This window comes from Ophidiomyces ophidiicola, assembly GCF_022830035.1.
Source record: "Ophidiomyces ophidiicola strain CBS 122913 chromosome Unknown scaffold_8, whole genome shotgun sequence".
Classification (NCBI taxonomy): Eukaryota; Fungi; Ascomycota; class Eurotiomycetes; order Onygenales; family Onygenaceae; genus Ophidiomyces; species Ophidiomyces ophidiicola.
The window spans coordinates 3,038-20,621 of NW_026054648.1; the positions used below are offsets into that span (position 1 = coordinate 3,038).

Sequence of the window (17,584 nt, forward strand, 5' to 3'; positions counted from 1 at the left end):
CTCAAATGACATGAAGTATGATCATCTAAGCATTAAGAAGGTCTTATAAACCTCTTTTGAATGATGGGATGAATGTAAGAAGGCTGCAGTGTGGAGTCTTACAGTGAGAAGTTCAATCAAAGAACTTATTAAATTATCAAGCTGATCATACTGATTAGCAATAATAATAATAAAGTATTCACTTAATAAATACATAACTATAATTATACAACAATTTCAAACTCTGCAAACTAGAACTCAATCTGCTGTGCTGCTGCCTGTGCATCAAGCCACTTGTTAATGCTACTATTCATATCAGACTTTTCATCCGGTACGTAATGATCCAAATTCATAGCAAAAAGATTCCTATTTTTCATTCCATAGTCAGAACACTCAAGACTTGATGAGCTTTCAAACTCATCATGAAAAACCATATCAGGCAAACCTGCCGCTCCCCTCAATGCTGTCAGACGTTGTAGTACCCATTGCATTTCCAGTAGTTCCCAATTTGGCAGTGGCCATCTTTCAGGATCTAATGTTGTAAGTTCTATTACTTCACCGGACTTGATCCTGTGCCCATCCCTGCCGTTGAATATTTTCATATCTTCCAACTCAACATCATCAGGAAGGGTTGGTATATCTGTGATATCAGTCATTGTATTGCCGAGGCTTTCGCGTTTCGGGAGCCAGTAAAACTTAAGTTTGAGTGATTTACGATCCGAAGAGGCTTCAATAGGTTGAAGGCCAAACAGTCCAGCTGAGTGGCATCGGTGGAGTGTTGGCGTAAAGGAGATCATATTCTCAAGAAATTCAGTGCCATTACAAAGCATCGTTTCCCATTTCTCGATCCGTTGTGACCATAAAACTTTAAGCAAGTTGAAAAAGCTTGCTCGCCGGTCCTGTTGGTTCAGAGAAAAAGGAATGATATGCGCAGCGTCTATTGGCCCTGCCAGTTTGGTGATAACGCATCTGTGAGAGTCTCGGTTCTTACACTACGGCATGTTGTCAGAAATGGAATATAATTTGGGATAATACAGAGTAACAAGGTGAACTGACCTCATCACTAACATTTTTCAATCGTCTTTGACGGTATACGGAGCTTTGAGTGTCAGACCTTTTCCGTTTTTGGTTAGAAGTTTGAGCTTCTGCAGCCTGTTCTGATAGCGGGATTGATTGGCTAATGGAGGGAGTGGAACGCTGACGGGATAATTGACACCCTGCCAGAAATAAAATGGATATGTCAACCATGGCAGCTACTAAGAAAGAGAATGTCACAAACTAACATTTGGTCACAATTTCATCCACTCTTGAGCTGGAAAAGGCTTGCTGAAAAGTGTCGAACGCAACACGATTGACGAAAGATTCGCATAACTCTTGTAGATACTGAATATCACACAGGAGAAATGTCGCCTGGGCTTTCTGCGGGACTTGGCCCACAATGTCTTGCAAGTTTTTGAGTAGCTGCAAGCGGACGGGATCCCGGAGTTCCACTCCGGGCCCAATTTTGTCATCCTCGACTCTAGTAGTCATGACGATAATATAGCGGAGATGAAAATTCTCAGGGAAGGGTGTGATTGCCACAGTAACAGAAACCAAAGCGATCTTCAAAAAATAGCAGAGAAAGGTAATGTACTGGAGACAATTGATAGATATCAGGACGGAGCGCCGTTTGATACAGAGTACTGTGGTGAACAGTCAATGATATGGCAAAATAATTCCTGTTGTTTCGTAGGTGAGTGCAAGTTGCGGCGGGCGACGCGAGGTGAGATGTAACTAGAAGTCGGGTGGGAAGTTGTCACCGGTCCGCGTTATTAACTAGGTCATGTCATTAGTATCGATGGTGTATGTTACCGTATTATAACTCGCCAAACGGATTAACCTACTTTTTCAATTAATTCTGACGCTTGGTAGAAGACGGAGTACTCCATAACTACTCCGTATTCCAGCCTCATTTGTTGTTGCTGGGCTCTTGTCCAGTGTTCTGCCCTGCATTGAGCTCTATCTCTACGGAGTACGAAGTAAATACCAAATCAACTCCCAGGCCCCGCTTCAGCCATGGAAAAATACTCGCAATTTCGCGATCGAGGTCTGCAAACTCCTCTCCTCCATTTGTTAGATTACTCACTGACTACTTTTACAGGCTCTGGCATTGCACCGTTTCTTCCCGTGTCCTCCTCCCTACAACCCCTAAGCCTTGCTATCAGAGCCACTGTCTTTGTCATCCGACTCCCCCTCATGCTTTTCCTGTGTTCGGCCTATTTCGGCTTCGGGCAATGGCTGCCAATCGGTACCCTGGGTAAAAAGTTCTGCTTGTGGGCCATTGCGGCCATTGGGGGTGTTTGGTGGATTGATTTGCATATTGATGGCGTAAAGAAAGGGTATAACTATAACAAACTTGCTGCCTGCCGACCAACTACACAGAAAAATTGCGGTTCCTAACATACCATGGCCAGGTCTCTCGCTTGTGAGCATCCCACTCGGCTTCCACACCCAGGCACCATTATCGCCTCGTCATTCACGTCCCCAATCGATTCGCTATACCTCGCTGCTGTGTTTGATCCGGTTTTTACTGTCGCATACCCCTCAACCCCCAAAATACGTCGTATTTCACTTCTTCAAGCCATTACTTATGCATTTTCCTTTCCTGAAACGGGTTCTTCCACTTCAAATCTGACAGATCTACCATCACTCCTACAACAAAATCCAAACCGCTGCGTTGTTGTCTTCCCTGAATGCACTACCACAAATGGGCAAGGTATCCTCGAACTTAGCCCTTGTATTGCTTCGGCGCCTCGTCATACAAAGATATTCGCTGTCAACCTCCGCTACACCCCTGCCGACATAACTACTCCGATTCCAAGGTCCTACTTAAGTTTTATATGGAATCTCCTCAGCCAAGCAACCCATTGCATTCGAGTTAGAATCGCAGAACCCATCACTATTGATCAATGCAGTCCTAATAACACTGTTGTTCAACCAAAAGTCATTCTTAACCTTGTTGGCGATACGCTTGCAACGCTGGGCCGTATCAAACGTGTGGGCTTAGGCGTGAAAGAAAAGCAAGAGTTCCTGAGCATATGGTTTGAGAAAAAGAAAGTTGTTGACATATAAGCAATTAGTTTGTGCGACTCTTGCTGGACGTTACTGTTCAAGTCTGTCAATGATTATTCCGTTTCCTTCCAGGAAGGTGGGTCGTATCATCAAAAGAAACAGTCAGTAAAAAAATTCTCACTACTTTGCATTTTTCATTATACCGTCTCTCGGCGGTCGCACCCTATCTGAACCTCCAGCTTCCCGCAGCTCCCTGGATACCGAAACCTGGAGCCCCCGGCCCCGCCCAATTTTGTACCATGGGAGCCTGAAAAGAGTATCCATTTCCTCCAGGGATTTTCCAGCTGTTTCTGGCAGAAAAATTAACATCCAAAATAGGCCAAGCAGAGTTACAGCCGCAAAAAAAAAGAATGTGCCGTGGGGCTGTATTGACGTTTTTAGAAGTAAGTTTGGAAGTGCCCTATTTAGACCACTGCCAAGGCGAGGGTTAGCAATTGCGCACCAATATTCAAGCTCATACAGCACCTACTATTGATTGACGGAATGAAAACACATAATCAGTGAAACAGCTGAAGCTCTTACACGCAGCGGGAATATCTCTGCGCCAATCAAATACTGGACACTATTCCAGCCAAGCGCCCAACCCACGCCGGATACATATATAGACACTATTGCTGCGGTTCCTGCACTCTTGGAAGCACGACTTAGCTTTGGCCTACTCCTGATGGACGGGATGACTGCCAGATAAATCGCCACATAAAGCATCCTTAGAAGCTGCAACGTTATGCCGTAGGATAACGCGCGTTTCCTCCCTAAAGAGTCGACAAGGAAAAGAGCACAGACCAAAGAAGCCACCAGCTTCACTATTCCAAACATTGCAGTTACGAATAATATTTCTGACTGGCCAGTGGTCCCTAGCATTGCAAAAAATTCGGGTGCATAGATTGTGATGCTTGTTGCCCCGGACCATTGACTTACTACTTGGGGCATCAATCCAAGCATGATACAGTACCGATTCGAGGGCACCAACAATAGCTCCCTAAGTGTACTGAACCACGTAGTGCCTATCACTACCTCTTGCTCACGCTTCAGCTGTTCATAAATTTCGCGCATCTCGGTCTGGATATAAGAGTGCTCTGCCGGTAAATTTCGTATTGCCACCATGGCGTCCTTTCCAACTTTGATCAGATACCGGGGAGATTCCTTGATTACCAATGAAAGTAGTAAGATCAGGCCGGCAAAAATGATATAATAGAAGTTTGGAATAAGCTACAGCATTCTGTAAATTAAGAAGTATCAAAGTATCATCACCATCAGCTTACCCATTCATTTTCCGACCCGTCACCGAATGCAAGGAGCTCCTCCAGTTGGCGAAATACGCCACCACGATGGCTAAGTATACCGCTCCTGAAAAGGCGCAAGTGCAAAGACTGCGGATTGCTGGAGGCGAGATCTCCGCAAGGTATGTTGGCCCAATAACTGTTGTTTGACCTACTCCTATTCCCGCAACAAACCGTCTCACGTATACCTGACCGAGCCTGCCATTTGCACTCATAAATTGCAATTCCAGCCATCCACCCCAAACAGAGTTGCCAGGTAGCCCAAATTCTACCAATGTGATCCGTTATGTAGAATGCTCTATGGTAGAAAATTAGTATCCACGATTTGAGCTGCAATTGAAACCCACATACATTAAAGCGCCTCCAATACTCCCTATTTGTACCATGGAAGTGATGTTGCCAAGCCTATCCGCTCGTTCTGATGGACCCAACCCATATCTCATAATGAAGGATTTTTGCTGCACTGTTCCACCGATTAAACCCTCATCAATTCCCGGAATATGTCTTAATAGGCCGGCCAGTCGCTAAAACCCCTCATCACTATATCAAGCAGGAATTGACTCACCTCTACTTGCTCCCAGCAACCCAAAACAGAGAACGGCGACGCCCAACTTCCAATTCAAACTCTCCTTTGGGGTTTCTCCCATACCCAGTTTGGATATAATGGCCATTTTCTAGTATGAAGATCGAAGTAAAGTTTAGGGAAATAAACCAGAGGCTCTACCTAATGCTCTTTTTGAGAAATTCTACAGTCCTTTGTGGCCGCATATACATCATCAGCAGCATCTCTGTGCTACATAGCACAAAATTGAGAGATCAACTTACCATTTGATTATTAGGAGAGCCATCATCGTGCATCTGTTGCACCTCTCCATTCTGAATCTCACCTCTCCATTCTGAATCTTACTCTCAATTGGCCGAAGCCTTACAATAGACCTAATCCATGTTTCACAATCATGAACGCAGATGATGTCCTAAGCTATCTCCTATAACTATATATAAAACCTAAAGAGGGCAAGACGAATGATTTCAATGAATGTATGGACGTATATTCAACTTCAGAACTCCTTCTTCGAGCAGTCAACACCTAACTAGCTCAAGAGCTCTTGATCATCGAGGTATTAAGTGCAATGTGAGTGAACATGGTCGCATATTCCATGGTCTATGTAGGAGGTGCACAGAGCCGGATATGCCTTACTCCGTACTATGGGCCGGTTTAAATGCCTACATGAAAAGCAAATGAAGATAATCTTACGGAATAGTTCGATAGTAAATCAACATTATACGTCTGTTGAAAGGTTGGTCAGCACACAGTAATTGAGAAACAGTTCCACATTGAGGTCATTGGAAACATGGGAACATGGAAGTGGTAAAAAAGAAGCCAAAAAAAAAGCTATTCACAATTCATGAAGGGTTGAAGACAGCAAAAACATAAGTACTCTCGCTAAAAGACCAAATAGGGCATTTTATGTAGGGCAGCCAGCCCTTCATGAATCTCGAATCACCCGGGTCTGTTTCTTCGCAGTCCCAATATGAGTATTTTGGACTTTGGTCGCAAACCGAAGACTCGTCAAAGTTTCACTTAAATGTTCTTGCCGTGGACTGATCATTACTAGCATCAGGGTTTTTGAATTTCCGCCAAGGGAGAATTGTAAAAGGTATGTGAGCTGCTCGGGCAAACTTAGCTTAAAGAAGATACCTTGGTTTGACATTTTTACTTACTTTGCTGTTGCGATATGGAATATGGCCCCCCTCCTTGCCTTGGCCAAGCGCCCCAATAACGTCGCCAAGACAACTCAAGCTGCGATTGATGTTTTGCGTCTCTTTCAGTCTATCGCCAGTTGCTCCACTATGGGTCAGGCGCTCGCTTCCGGCGAGATCCACAAGATTGAGGGTGCTTTCACTACGCTCTTCGGTAATGGCATTCTCACCGATTAACTTCAGTATGAAAACAGAGTGTGACCTAGACGATCGCCAGTTTGCTTTTGTGGAGGCCACAGATCTGTTGGCAGCAGCTTGACGAAGTATTAATTCGACGGTGGCGGGGGAATCCAGAGTCACAATAGTGGTGTTCGTGATGGTAGTTTGAGATTTTTGGATATCATGTCGAATCTCGTGTCGCTTTTTATCAAAGTCTTCGGCGTTCCCAAGCAAGTCGTTGAGGCTTTCGTTATAGACTTCAACGAAACTGCCTTCCATTGTGTATTTCCACCCCCGTTCTTCCAGGTCAGCCGCGGTTTCATATATCTGAGCAACAGCCTTGGGAATCATTCCATCCTCTGAGGACATCGTGTGTGTTTTTCCACTGCCTGTTTGACCATAACAAAATATGCAGACATTGTAGCCATCTAATGCGCTTTGAACCACCTGACTAAGCTCCTCGAAAACATCGGAGTTTTGTGATCGAGGCCCAAAGACATGATCGAAGGAAAAGCCGTGATTCTTTGCCGTAATACTGCCTCTGCTACTTTTTTCCTGGGGCCCTTGTACAGTGATTTGCTTAGCCTCCATGTTGCAGTCAGGAAACTGAATGTTTGCACTCTCCTCCTTTGGCTCTGTTTCTAGCAGCGGCCTAACTCGACAGAAAACCCTGATATTGCCCTTTAGCTCTTGCACCTGGTTATGCAGTTTCCTTCGTAATGTCTCCTCTTTTCGTAGCTTCTCCTTGGCTGCCTTTGTCTCCGTTATAGCATCATTGAGCTCTTGGTCAAGCCGTGCAAAAGCGTCCGACTGCTCCTTATTTCCGGACTCAAGAAATTCAATTCTGGCCTTTAGAGCGCGGATAGACGACTCCAAGGTAAGCGTATTCCCGTTAGCTGTTGCCAAATTTGCTTGCAGCTCTTTGTTCACCATCACCTCCCTATCCAAATCACGATGTAGTTTATCTATTTTCACTTGTAATAAGTCAACCTCACGTTTTTTGTTTTCCATGTCTCTTTGCTCGCGTTGCCTTTGCAGCGCAGATCCAACATTAATTTGGTCCAGTTCTCGTACATGAGCGGCCCTTTCTTCCTCGAATCGCGACTCCAGGCGGTGTTGTAAATCAAATAATTCTCTTTGGTGTTTTTCGCCGAGAAGATCGAAATTAGCTTTCGCTTCCTGTCGTTCGGCCTGGATATCATGTCGACGTTGGCTATCTAAATTGCCCACGGTAGTTTCATGTAGACGAATATCATCCCTCCACTTGGACTCCGTCGCCTGAAGGCGTAGCTTAATTGAATCGATCTCTACACGCAGGCTTACGTTCAAATCTGTGAGAGCTATCTTTTGCTGCTCAAGCTCCCGTACTAGAAACATGTATCAGATGTAATTCTAATGAACCAGCGGGTGGAATACATACCCTGATATTTGTAAAGGTCTATAGCCTCCTGAAGCCCAGTGCTATGAGAGGTGGAGTGCTTGAATTGATGCATGAATCGGCCAAACATTGCCTCAAGTGTTTCTTCTTTCTCGTCTTGGTCCCAACCTTGAACATGAGAGTAACGTGTCAGATATCGATTGACCTTTGAAGGAGCGCGACGTGAATGCCTTGAGGATTTGATGGACGAAGCAAGAGAAGGTGAGGGAGAAATGGGAGTACAAGAGGAAAGAAACTTTGAAGGGGAAGTACGACAGGGAAGTCTCGATGCCACTGATAGTGGCCGTTGAATATCTAACAGCGACACACCAGGGGGCTTATCGGACTCTATAGTCAGACCCCTAACAATCTCGCACAATGAATCAAAGCATGATATGCAGCCCTCGTGAGTCTCAACAATCTTTGTTGCCAGAGAGCTCATCCGATTTGGCTTGAAACTCATGTGGCAGTAATGACTTTCTTGATTCGTGGGTGTCATGGGCTGTGGAGGATTGGAAGAGTGGACAGGGGAAGAAGGATTCGCACCCTTTCGTTTTCCAGCATCCACGATGGATTTATTCACCGGAGCCGTGTCCATCGCTGTTACCGATCGAGCCTGGGAGGCTTTCGACATGGATGTATATCCAAAGGAGGTTTTCGGGCGAGCCCGGTCTCTAGGACACGGGGCGGCGGCAGATATGGCGTTACTGCGTGTAACATAATGGGATGATCGTACAGTGCTTCGGATCGATGCGGAGGAAGAAATCGTTCGGGAATGAGGGGACGTAACTGTTGCGGAACCCACTGATTTGGAGCTGCAATGAAGAGGTCTCGCCTTTGAGGGTGTTGGTTTCCGTTTAGATGTTACATCTGTGGCTAGGATTGGATTCAGTTTTCTGTACATGTTCGATTGCCAAGGCGACATCAAAGTGAGGCTTACACGTAGAGTCACCCTTGCGTTTTAGAAAGCCATTGGGACGGGGCACTTGGCCAGCAGTGTTAATAGTCGCGGTTGTAATATCTTTGAACGTCCCTCTTGTCTGGCTTCTTGTCAGACGGGGTATGGCAGATGACTGTAAGGTATCAGCAGTGGCACACTGCGAAAGGCGTAATATAAAGGTGGAGGGCGTACTCGGCCCGCATTTTCCTCTGCGTCCATAGTTCCGACGCGAGCCTCAGCCGGTAGTACTAGGTGCGCAGGGCCATGAACGGCCAGAGTTCAAATCAAATAGCGTAGTGAAAGTAATTTCAGTCCATCCCTTAGCAAGGCAGGGTAGGGTTTGTCGACGGGGTCTGAATCTCAACGGTCTAGAATAGTTTGTTGTTGATGGAGCTGAGGTTGTGTTTGTTATTTTTGTCTCTGGGGCAGAATGGAGCTGGCGAGAGTGCAAACAAACAAAACAGGGGGACCCGGTTTTCCTCCGCTTACATAAACTGGTCCCTCGAGCAGCTTAGTCATGATCTGGTGGCTTGGCGTCATGGGCGCTCAAACGCGGCGACGCAGGCCAGCTCGCCAGCGACGTCAACAACGAAGAAAAGGAGCTCGCATCCCGTCCGAACGTTTGAGCACCGATCCCTGCCGCAATTTTGTTTCCTGAAGTGCTGCCACAGCCGATTTTCAATTTCACAACCGCCTCCAATTGCTGTGAAAATCCACGGACTCTCCTGTGTCGTGTGCCCTTCCTTGCTGAAAACGCTACTATTCCCGCAATCTCTACTTCCCTGCTTTCTATCCGTTTCCGTAGCCTTCAAGTTTGCAGCTGGAAGCTTGAACCAGTAGCGACATGGCTGGCCGCTTCGTACGCTCATCTAAATACCGTGTGTAATTCATCACATTAGAACCGTTATTGCCCCCCTTTTCACTCTATCTGACTCTCTCATTTATGATTTCCAGGCCATGTTTTCGGGCGCTCTACACGCAAGGTATTCCGTCACCTAGGCTGCCTGTCAGTGCTTAGATCACATCAGCTTACTGTGCTCTTACTCTAGGAGCAATGCTATGACAACCTTCGCATTTCCACGAATGCCTGGGACACCAATCTTGTCAAGGTAGCGCTCTCGGCAGCAGTTCAAACTCCAGTATACCTTTCACCCTTGCCTGGGCTAATCGAATCAACAGGTGAACCCGCAATATCTCTCTGTAAATTGGGAAACGGCTGGAGGCGGTGCCTTTGCTGTGATCCCTCTCAGCGAAACTGGAAAGCTTCCTGAACGATTTCCTCTTTTTCGTGGACACACAGCTGTAGTGCTAGATACAGATTGGTTCAATGCCCAAGCTTAACATATCAGTCTTTACTAGGCCTAACGCTTTGTCAGGAACCCATTCAATGACTCCCTAATCACATCTAGCTCCGAGGATGGAAAGGTATATACATACATAACACAAACCCGTTAGTATTGATACGTACTCAATAGTCACCAGATTTTCCTTTGGAGGGTTCCAGACGGCTTCACCCTGCACAGTGATGCAGATTCCGTGTCGGACATTGCACCTGTAGGGAAGTTAAGCGGCCACCCACGGTATCAATAAGCCCCATGCCAAATCAGTGCAGCAAGCTGACAATAGCTGATGTGTTTAATTTAGGAAAGTTGGGCACGTTCTTTTCAATCCTGCGGCTGAAAATGTTCTAGCCTCTGCTTCCGGCGACTTTTCCGTTAAAATTTGGGATATCGAAACCGGATCTTCGAAACTTACTCTCAAACTCGGAGATGTCGTTCAATCGCTGTCCTGGAGTGCTAACGGCTCACTCTTGGTTACGACTTCTCGTGATAAAAAGCTACGGTTGTGGGACGTACGCCAAGAAAGAGCTATCCATGAAAGCCAGAGCCACTCTGGCGCTAAAAACAGCCGTGCAGTATGGATGGGAGAACATGACCGTATTGCTACAACTGGGTTTTCAAGAATGAGTGATAGACAGATGGCTTTATGGGACGTTAGGGCTCCGAGGGAGCCGATTAATGGTTTTCGGGTTCTCGATTCCATTTCTGGAGTCTGCATACCTCACTGGGATGACGGCACCCAATGTTTGTATCTCGCTGGAAAAGGGTAAGCTAAGATGTCAACCCACAAATTTTACATATCCGGCTCTGATTAGTCCCATAGAGATGGTAACATCCGTTATTTTGAATACGAAAACGACAAATTTGAGTATCTGTCAGAATACAAATCCGGAGATCCTCAGCGTGGAGTCGGTTTCATGCCGAAACGTGGTGTTAACATGCATGATAATGAGGTTGTTCGCGCCTTCAAGACTGTAAACGATACTTATATTGAACCCATTTCCTTCATTGTACCTCGCCGAGCAGAGGTTTTTCAGGATGATATTTATCCGCCTACGACTGGTCTTAAGGCTGCCGTGAGCTCCAGCGATTGGTTTGTGGGGAAAGATGGCCTACCACCTAAAATCGACATGGCAAGCTTGTACGAAGGAGAAGGTCTTAAGGAGATATCTCCCGATGCAAGCTCTACACCTCGACCCACTCCGGTAACAAGTACTGTGACAACAGAGCCGCAGAAACCAGCGGTTAAAGTGACCGAAACATTGCAAGAAGCCGCACCGCAAACCCATCCAGTAATCATGGCAGCAAATCAAGGTACTATGAAAGAGCAAACTGCATCAATGGCCGCAATGGTCTCGAAGTATGCCGATGCTAGTGATAGAACGGATGATGCAGATGAAAAGTACAGTTTTGAAGAAATTCCCAAATTGGAAGAACCCCATCCATCTATCTCTGTTTCCCACGCAGAACCTGAAACAGTTTCTTCGCCCCCCGGTTTATGGAGAGCAAAATCTTCGGATATAAAAAAGGTTCCATCAATAGAAAAGGTAAGTCTAGTTAATCTGCAAACATTCCAACCATATATTAAATTGGCTGCAGACTCCTGAGAACATCCCAAATCTGCCAGTTGTTACACCCGGCGTCGAAACTCCAACCCTTGACGATTTTCCAACGAATTCTCAGTCCTCCATTTTAAGAGAAATGGAGAAAATTAAAACTCTGATTGCCGACCAGACGAAGGCCATTGCTGCTCAGGCCAAGCAAATCACTATATTGACCAGTGAGATTGATGATCTCAAGCAAAAGCTAGGTTAATTTTAGATGATCATGTTTATTGATTTTACAACGCACTACATGTTGCATTGACGTAAATTCTTGGAATGTACATTTTGATTTGACATCGAATGCGTTAATCATGCCCTTGAGTTTTTCTTCGAGCGTAGAATGCTGTTAGATGAAGCATGCCCGGTAGTTACTAAACAGCGATGCCGTCAGTGGCCCGTAATCCTCTATTAATTATGTTTCCTGGTTATGTTCCATCTCTGGCGTACCCAAAGGTCAACTAATAAGGATCACGCAATCAATGTTCTTAGGTCAAGGGTGTACTCATGATTCGAGTGAAAACCTCTCAGCCAATAACATCTAGGTCCAATTGATAATTCAGCAGTATCAATTAGTGAAAAAATCAGGAGGCCAAATTCAGTCTGATTGGTTCTGTCAGAACCCAATTCTCTGAACCCCGCTAGCAAGAACACCACTGACAAGATACTCGTTTGCGTGCAGGTTTTTCGTTACTTCGTCCAGTACGCCAGCACTGGCAGCAACAAACCCAAGATAAGGTTTACTGGGACAGAGTACACGTGAAAGATATTCCGGGTGAAACTGTACGCCAACAAACCAAGGGTGGTCCTTGAGCTCTAGAACCTCCATTCTTTCGCCCTTGTCATCTTTTCCAATGAAGTTAAGTCCAGCGTCGGTAAGACGCTCCACATAATCGGGATTGACTTCATAACGGTGGCGATGGCGCTCATCAATCGAGTCATTGGACAACCCGTAGAGAGATCTAAGTTTAGACCATTCCGTGTTTTGTTGAAAAATCGTTGGACGCAGACCAAGTCGCATGGTACCACCCAAGTTCACTTTGTCAATCTCGGGCATATAGATGACAACAGGGTCTTCAGTTCCTTCGCCACTTAGCTCAATCGATCCTGCACCTGAGAGCTTGCAAACGTTTCTTGCGTACTCAATCACCGCAATTTGCATACCAAGACAGACGCCCAGATACGGCTTAGGCTTAGTCCTAGCCCAGTTTGCCGCGGCGATCATCCCTTCAGTACCTCTTGTCCCAAAACCTCCCGGGACTAGAATACCATCAGCAGTGCACACCTCATGCCAGGCTTTATGGTATAATTCTGGGGATTCTGTCGCTGTCGATTTCTCCAAGTAAGACGCGTCAACCCAAACAAGATTCAACTGCCTTCCACAAGCCATCGCTGAGTGTTCAAGAGACTTAACAACAGAAAGGTACGAATCATGTAAGCTGATATATTTTCCGACCAGTGCAATGGTCACCGTTTCAAAAAGCCGTTCTTGCGACGTGGTAAGCGTCTTCCATCGTTGCCATGTTGCTTGGCCTTGAGAGACAAGCTTTGGATGGGGCAAGACGTCGCCTATTCTTAGAGTATCGCGGAGGACGGACACGAGGCCTTGTTTCTCGAGCAGAAGAGGGACATGATAAGTACTTGAAACATCATGTACGCCAAAAACCTGCTCGGGCTCGACCTGGCAAAACATCGCGATTTTATCGATAGTTGCCTTTTCTAAGGCCATAGAGCATCGACATGCAATCTATACCATCAGCAAGTAAGCTCTAGGGCCAATTAACAATGGGCACTCACCAAATCAGGACTTAGTCCAGCAGATCGAACATCACGGATTGCCTGCTGAGTAGGTTTTGTTTTCTGCTCTCCGTGAATCACTGGAACGAGGGAAACATGGATATTCACGAAGTTGTCCTTTCCGGCGCGTCTCCGTAATTGGCGCATCGCCTCGATGAAAGGAGCACTTTCAATATCGCCTACTGTGCCACCAAGTTCAATTATACACACATCCGGCATTTCGTTTGTATCATCAACAGGTATTTTTGCAACGCGTTGAATCCAGTCTTGAATGGCATCCGTCAAGTGAGGCACCACTTGAACGGTGCGGCCAAGATAGTCCCCCCGCCGCTCCTTCTCAATCACATGTTTGTAAATCTTGCCGGTGGTTATATTATTTTCTCGAGTCAACGTGATGTTAAGGTATCGTTCGTAATTTCCGAGATCAAGGTCTACTTCCCCACCATCATCCAGAACAAACACTTCGCCGTGTCTTCGGCTTTGTTAGCAGTGCTGTATTGCAACGAGGGTGGGAAGACACACTCAGTGGGTGCCATTGTTCCCGCATCAACATTCATATAAGGATCCACCTTAATCGAGGTAACGTAAAGAGGGAGTTAGCGGTACAACAGGCAAAAACCGCGTCAGTAGGAGTAGTGCGACTCATCTTAAGCCCAATCGTCTTCAATAGCAGGCCCGTCGAAGAGGCTGCACATCGGTATTTGTCATTAGCACATATTTATACGAGGTGGTTACCCAAGCGACATGGAGCTACGGGCAAAAACCAACCGATCACGCCCTTCCCAATGCCGCTGATGACGCCTGTGAGGCAAGTTGTCAGCGATGGGACCACCCCAGTCACAGGAAAATAGTATTCATACCTCCAGATACTAAAACGTACTTCATTTTGACGCGTAAAACGGGGCTGGACAAACGTATGGGGGCCGTTCCTGGCTGCTGCCAGGGGGGGAGGGGGGAGAAAGAAGATGAAGCTGTCGAGTCGATCGCGATCCCATGAAACTTTTTCGCGTCACTGGACCGGGCGAGCCCTTGCCCTTGCCCTAAAGAGAGCCATGGCTGCCTTACCGGATTCGGCTAGTTTGCGTCTACATCTTTGATAGGGGCAGCTATTAAGCCTCAGCTTCTCATGATATATGGAGTTATCACCGACCCGCGTTACAAAGTTATAACTTGCCAAGCCCTGATAACCCAGTTATCACAGTGCCTCCCCTAACAAACTCATTCAGTATAACTTGGTTATCAGCCAGCTTGACAGCATGAGTTGGAGTTTGTGTTATATGAGACTCTCATATGATGATTGACAGATGTGTAAAAATTGCTAGACTTAAATAATGATGATGTGTATGATATGCAGTTGATTATCTGTATGATAGATCTGCTTAGCTTCACTGCTGAATATACAACATACATCCAACTGCTACTAATTTCAGACATCATGTAGAGATGCAGTTCTTTATCTGAATGCTGCACACAGAGTCTGTACAGCTAGATAAATCAAAAAAAATCAAATAAATTATGCCAATAATGCTGTACATCATCTAAACAAAGAAAATAAGAATAGAGAAAATGCTGTAAGTCAACTTAAACTTTCATAAAAGTAGAAAGCAGAACACAGAAAGAAAAGAACACTAACTTACTGCAGCTATAATTGTATGAGACTAGATACAATCTAAATCATATGAGACTAGTTAAGTATGATGAAATTGTCAGCAGTCACATCAGAAGCTGAAAGCTGAAGTTAAGAATCAGTAGCTGAAGAAAAGAAAGAGAAAGAGAGAGCTGTGTCAGAAGACACAGAAAGTCAGATCTCTGTTAAATCATATATTAAAAGTTCATTTAATAGTTCTCATACAGAACAGTGACTTATATGATCATATCACTTATAATTATCACATGCTCTGTTAAAGTGCTCTGTTGTACAACAGCACTGAAAAAAAAATATGAGATCAAAAGCTCTGATTATATATAAATTGCAGACAATCTGTAACTTTCTTTCACAAGAGTTGATCAGAATCTCATTGATATATGAGAGTTAATGAAATGTAATCTGATGAAGATTTAACTGTTCATATATGAACTCAACATCATAGTCTGACAATGTGAGCAGAATGTGACTCTGCAGACTGTGACAGAACTGACTAAAGTGTGACAAGAATGTAAGTATAATTTCATACAGACTGAGATTGTCAACTCTTGTGAGTTGTGCATGTAGTAATTTTAGCACAGTAACAGTCAGATCATATAAAATCAGAGTTCTACAACAATCAGTATGTATATATCACATCATATAATATATACAGAGAGTACTTACATTGTGAATGACAGATGAGAACAGAGACAAGAATTGTCATTGTAATACTGTAATTCTATTAACTGACTGTATGTATGTACTGCATCAATTCATGTGTGAGTGCATGTATGAAGTCTGAGCTTGCTTACTTGCTCAGAGACAGATCATGCATGAGCACACATATGAAGTCTGTGCTTGCTTGCTTACTCAGAAGTAGATTATGTGTGAGCATGCATATGAAGTCTGGACTTACTTACTTACTCAGAGACAGACCATGCACAAGCATGCATATGAAGTCTGAACTTACTTGCTTACTCAGAGACAGATCATGTGCAAGTGTGCATACAAAATCTGAGCAGATCACATCTTGAACTTGTATGTATATTCATCTTGCAAGTGTGTGGATGAGAATATCAGTGAAAGAAGAAGAGAAGCTTATTTATTATGATTCTGACTGCATATATCAGCTTTGCAATTTAACAAGCAGATAGCAGAAAGACTCATTAATTAATAACTGATTAAATGAATCAAGAGAATATGTATGAAGCAATTAGCAGTCTTCTTAAGCTTGTATGAGAGTTGAAGCAGCAGAGAGAAGAGAGTCACTTACTGACATATAATGCTTAGAAGAAGAGAAGAGAAGAGAGAGCTTCACAACACATGAGTAGACAATATAATCAAATGCTGTGAGAATTGGGAGGTTGCAGATAATGTGGCAATGGCTTACAGCCTTTATAAATGAGGTTAGATTGAGTGAGAAGTGGTTATGAAGAGATCTAAGCATGAGAGAAAGAGAGATAACTTCTATTGCTACAACAGTATCTAGAGTCTCTAGATATGTTGTCACTGATCTTTGTAAAGAAGTGTCTGTGGCAGATTTTATGTGTTCAGCTTTACTAGTATGATCATGTGATCAGTCACAGAATTTATGAATCTCAGATGTCATGAAGCATGATCATCTAAGCATCAAGAAGATTTTATGAATCTCTTTTAAATGATGAAATGAATGTAAGAAGACTGCAGCATGAAATCTTACAGATTTCTTCCCTTTCACAAGTCTTGATTCTCAAGATGTTGATGTGATCAAGATTACAGTGAGAGTGACAGCTCCACTGTGATTGTAACAATTTTGTACAAAATCTTTTTTTGATGTGATGAATGTAAGAAGACTGCAGTGCAGAGTCTTAATTCAATCTCAGTTTCTAGATGTAGATGTGACAGTAAGATCATAGTAAGAGTGACAGCTTCTCTGTGATTGTAATGTAGTTGCTGTAGTGACTGTCATTTCTCATAATTCATTTAGTGATACTCAGCAATCTCTTGAATATAAATATCTCTTTCTTGATCTTCTCTCTCTCTCTCTTTCTTTTTCTTTTTCAACAACATTCTTCTTTATTTTGATAAGAGTTCTAGACAAGCATTTTCTTTTTGATGATTATGAATCTTGAGAGACTTTGTAAAGACTTTTCTCAGTGCTAACACATTATGCAGAGAGATAATTTACTGTGTCTCTCTTTCATTTAAATTAAGATGTTGAAATGTGAGCAACAATGACTCAACAAGTTTGAAAGTAAAATCTCAATCAGTTGTTGTTCAAAATTCTCTTCAGAAGCAATGTGAGAGATGTCTTCAGAATCTTCTGCTTCATCTGAAGCAGAGTTCTCAACTACTGTCATTTCTCAAGAAAATTAAAGTGGAGAGGCATCATTGCTGTCAGTTTTCATTTATGCAACAGAGAGTTATGTCTCTGAAGACTTTGAGATCTCTTCTTAGATGTCACAGTCTAGTCAGTCTGATTCTGATTATGATGGTGTAAGTGATATTCTTCCATTTCTTCTTCTTTTAATGCTTTGTAATTGCTTTTATGAAGTCTGAAATATTCTTTACAAAGTGTTTTCTCACTCCATAA

General features: G+C 44.1%; 6 protein-coding genes across 6 annotated transcripts; 2 read left to right on the forward strand and 4 right to left on the reverse strand.

The window, feature by feature from the left end:
- Window positions 1–230: 230 nt before the first annotated feature.
- LOZ57_002680 (uncharacterized protein) lies at window positions 231–1,509 on the reverse strand (the record flags this gene model as incomplete). The annotated part of the gene is made up of 3 exons (XM_049251743.1): window positions 231–971; window positions 1,036–1,196; window positions 1,263–1,509. 3 exons carry the CDS (start codon window positions 1,507–1,509, stop codon window positions 231–233), a joined length of 1,149 nt encoding a protein of 382 aa, XP_049109061.1.
- Window positions 1,510–2,034: 525 nt separating this feature from the next.
- vps66 (Lysophosphatidic acid:oleoyl-CoA acyltransferase 1) lies at window positions 2,035–3,090 on the forward strand (the record flags this gene model as incomplete). Its single annotated transcript, XM_049251744.1, has 3 exons — window positions 2,035–2,065; window positions 2,120–2,357; window positions 2,433–3,090. 3 exons carry the CDS (start codon window positions 2,035–2,037, stop codon window positions 3,088–3,090), a joined length of 927 nt encoding a protein of 308 aa, XP_049109062.1.
- An 821-nt stretch (window positions 3,091–3,911) lies between these two features.
- Window positions 3,912–4,813, reverse strand: LOZ57_002682 (uncharacterized protein; the record flags this gene model as incomplete). Its single annotated transcript, XM_049251745.1, has 4 exons — window positions 3,912–3,944; window positions 4,009–4,299; window positions 4,353–4,668; window positions 4,722–4,813. 4 exons carry the CDS (start codon window positions 4,811–4,813, stop codon window positions 3,912–3,914), a joined length of 732 nt encoding a protein of 243 aa, XP_049109063.1.
- Window positions 4,814–5,857: 1,044 nt separating this feature from the next.
- On the reverse strand, window positions 5,858–8,866 carry KAR3 (kinesin-like nuclear fusion protein; the record flags this gene model as incomplete). The annotated part of the gene is made up of 5 exons (XM_049251746.1): window positions 5,858–6,037; window positions 6,093–7,657; window positions 7,711–8,583; window positions 8,648–8,780; window positions 8,840–8,866. The coding sequence occupies 5 exons, from the start codon at window positions 8,864–8,866 to the stop codon at window positions 5,858–5,860; spliced, it is 2,778 nt and encodes a 925-aa protein (XP_049109064.1).
- Window positions 8,867–9,491: 625 nt separating this feature from the next.
- On the forward strand, window positions 9,492–11,802 carry CRN1 (Coronin-like protein crn1; the record flags this gene model as incomplete). The annotated part of the gene is made up of 9 exons (XM_049251747.1): window positions 9,492–9,525; window positions 9,602–9,630; window positions 9,697–9,826; window positions 9,898–9,949; window positions 10,024–10,072; window positions 10,130–10,227; window positions 10,292–10,753; window positions 10,811–11,534; window positions 11,587–11,802. 9 exons carry the CDS (start codon window positions 9,492–9,494, stop codon window positions 11,800–11,802), a joined length of 1,794 nt encoding a protein of 597 aa, XP_049109065.1.
- Window positions 11,803–12,204: 402 nt separating this feature from the next.
- On the reverse strand, window positions 12,205–14,270 carry URA7 (CTP synthase ura7; the record flags this gene model as incomplete). Its single annotated transcript, XM_049251748.1, has 6 exons — window positions 12,205–13,335; window positions 13,386–13,857; window positions 13,908–13,954; window positions 14,005–14,072; window positions 14,154–14,186; window positions 14,246–14,270. The coding sequence occupies 6 exons, from the start codon at window positions 14,268–14,270 to the stop codon at window positions 12,205–12,207; spliced, it is 1,776 nt and encodes a 591-aa protein (XP_049109066.1).
- Window positions 14,271–17,584: the final 3,314 nt, after the last annotated feature.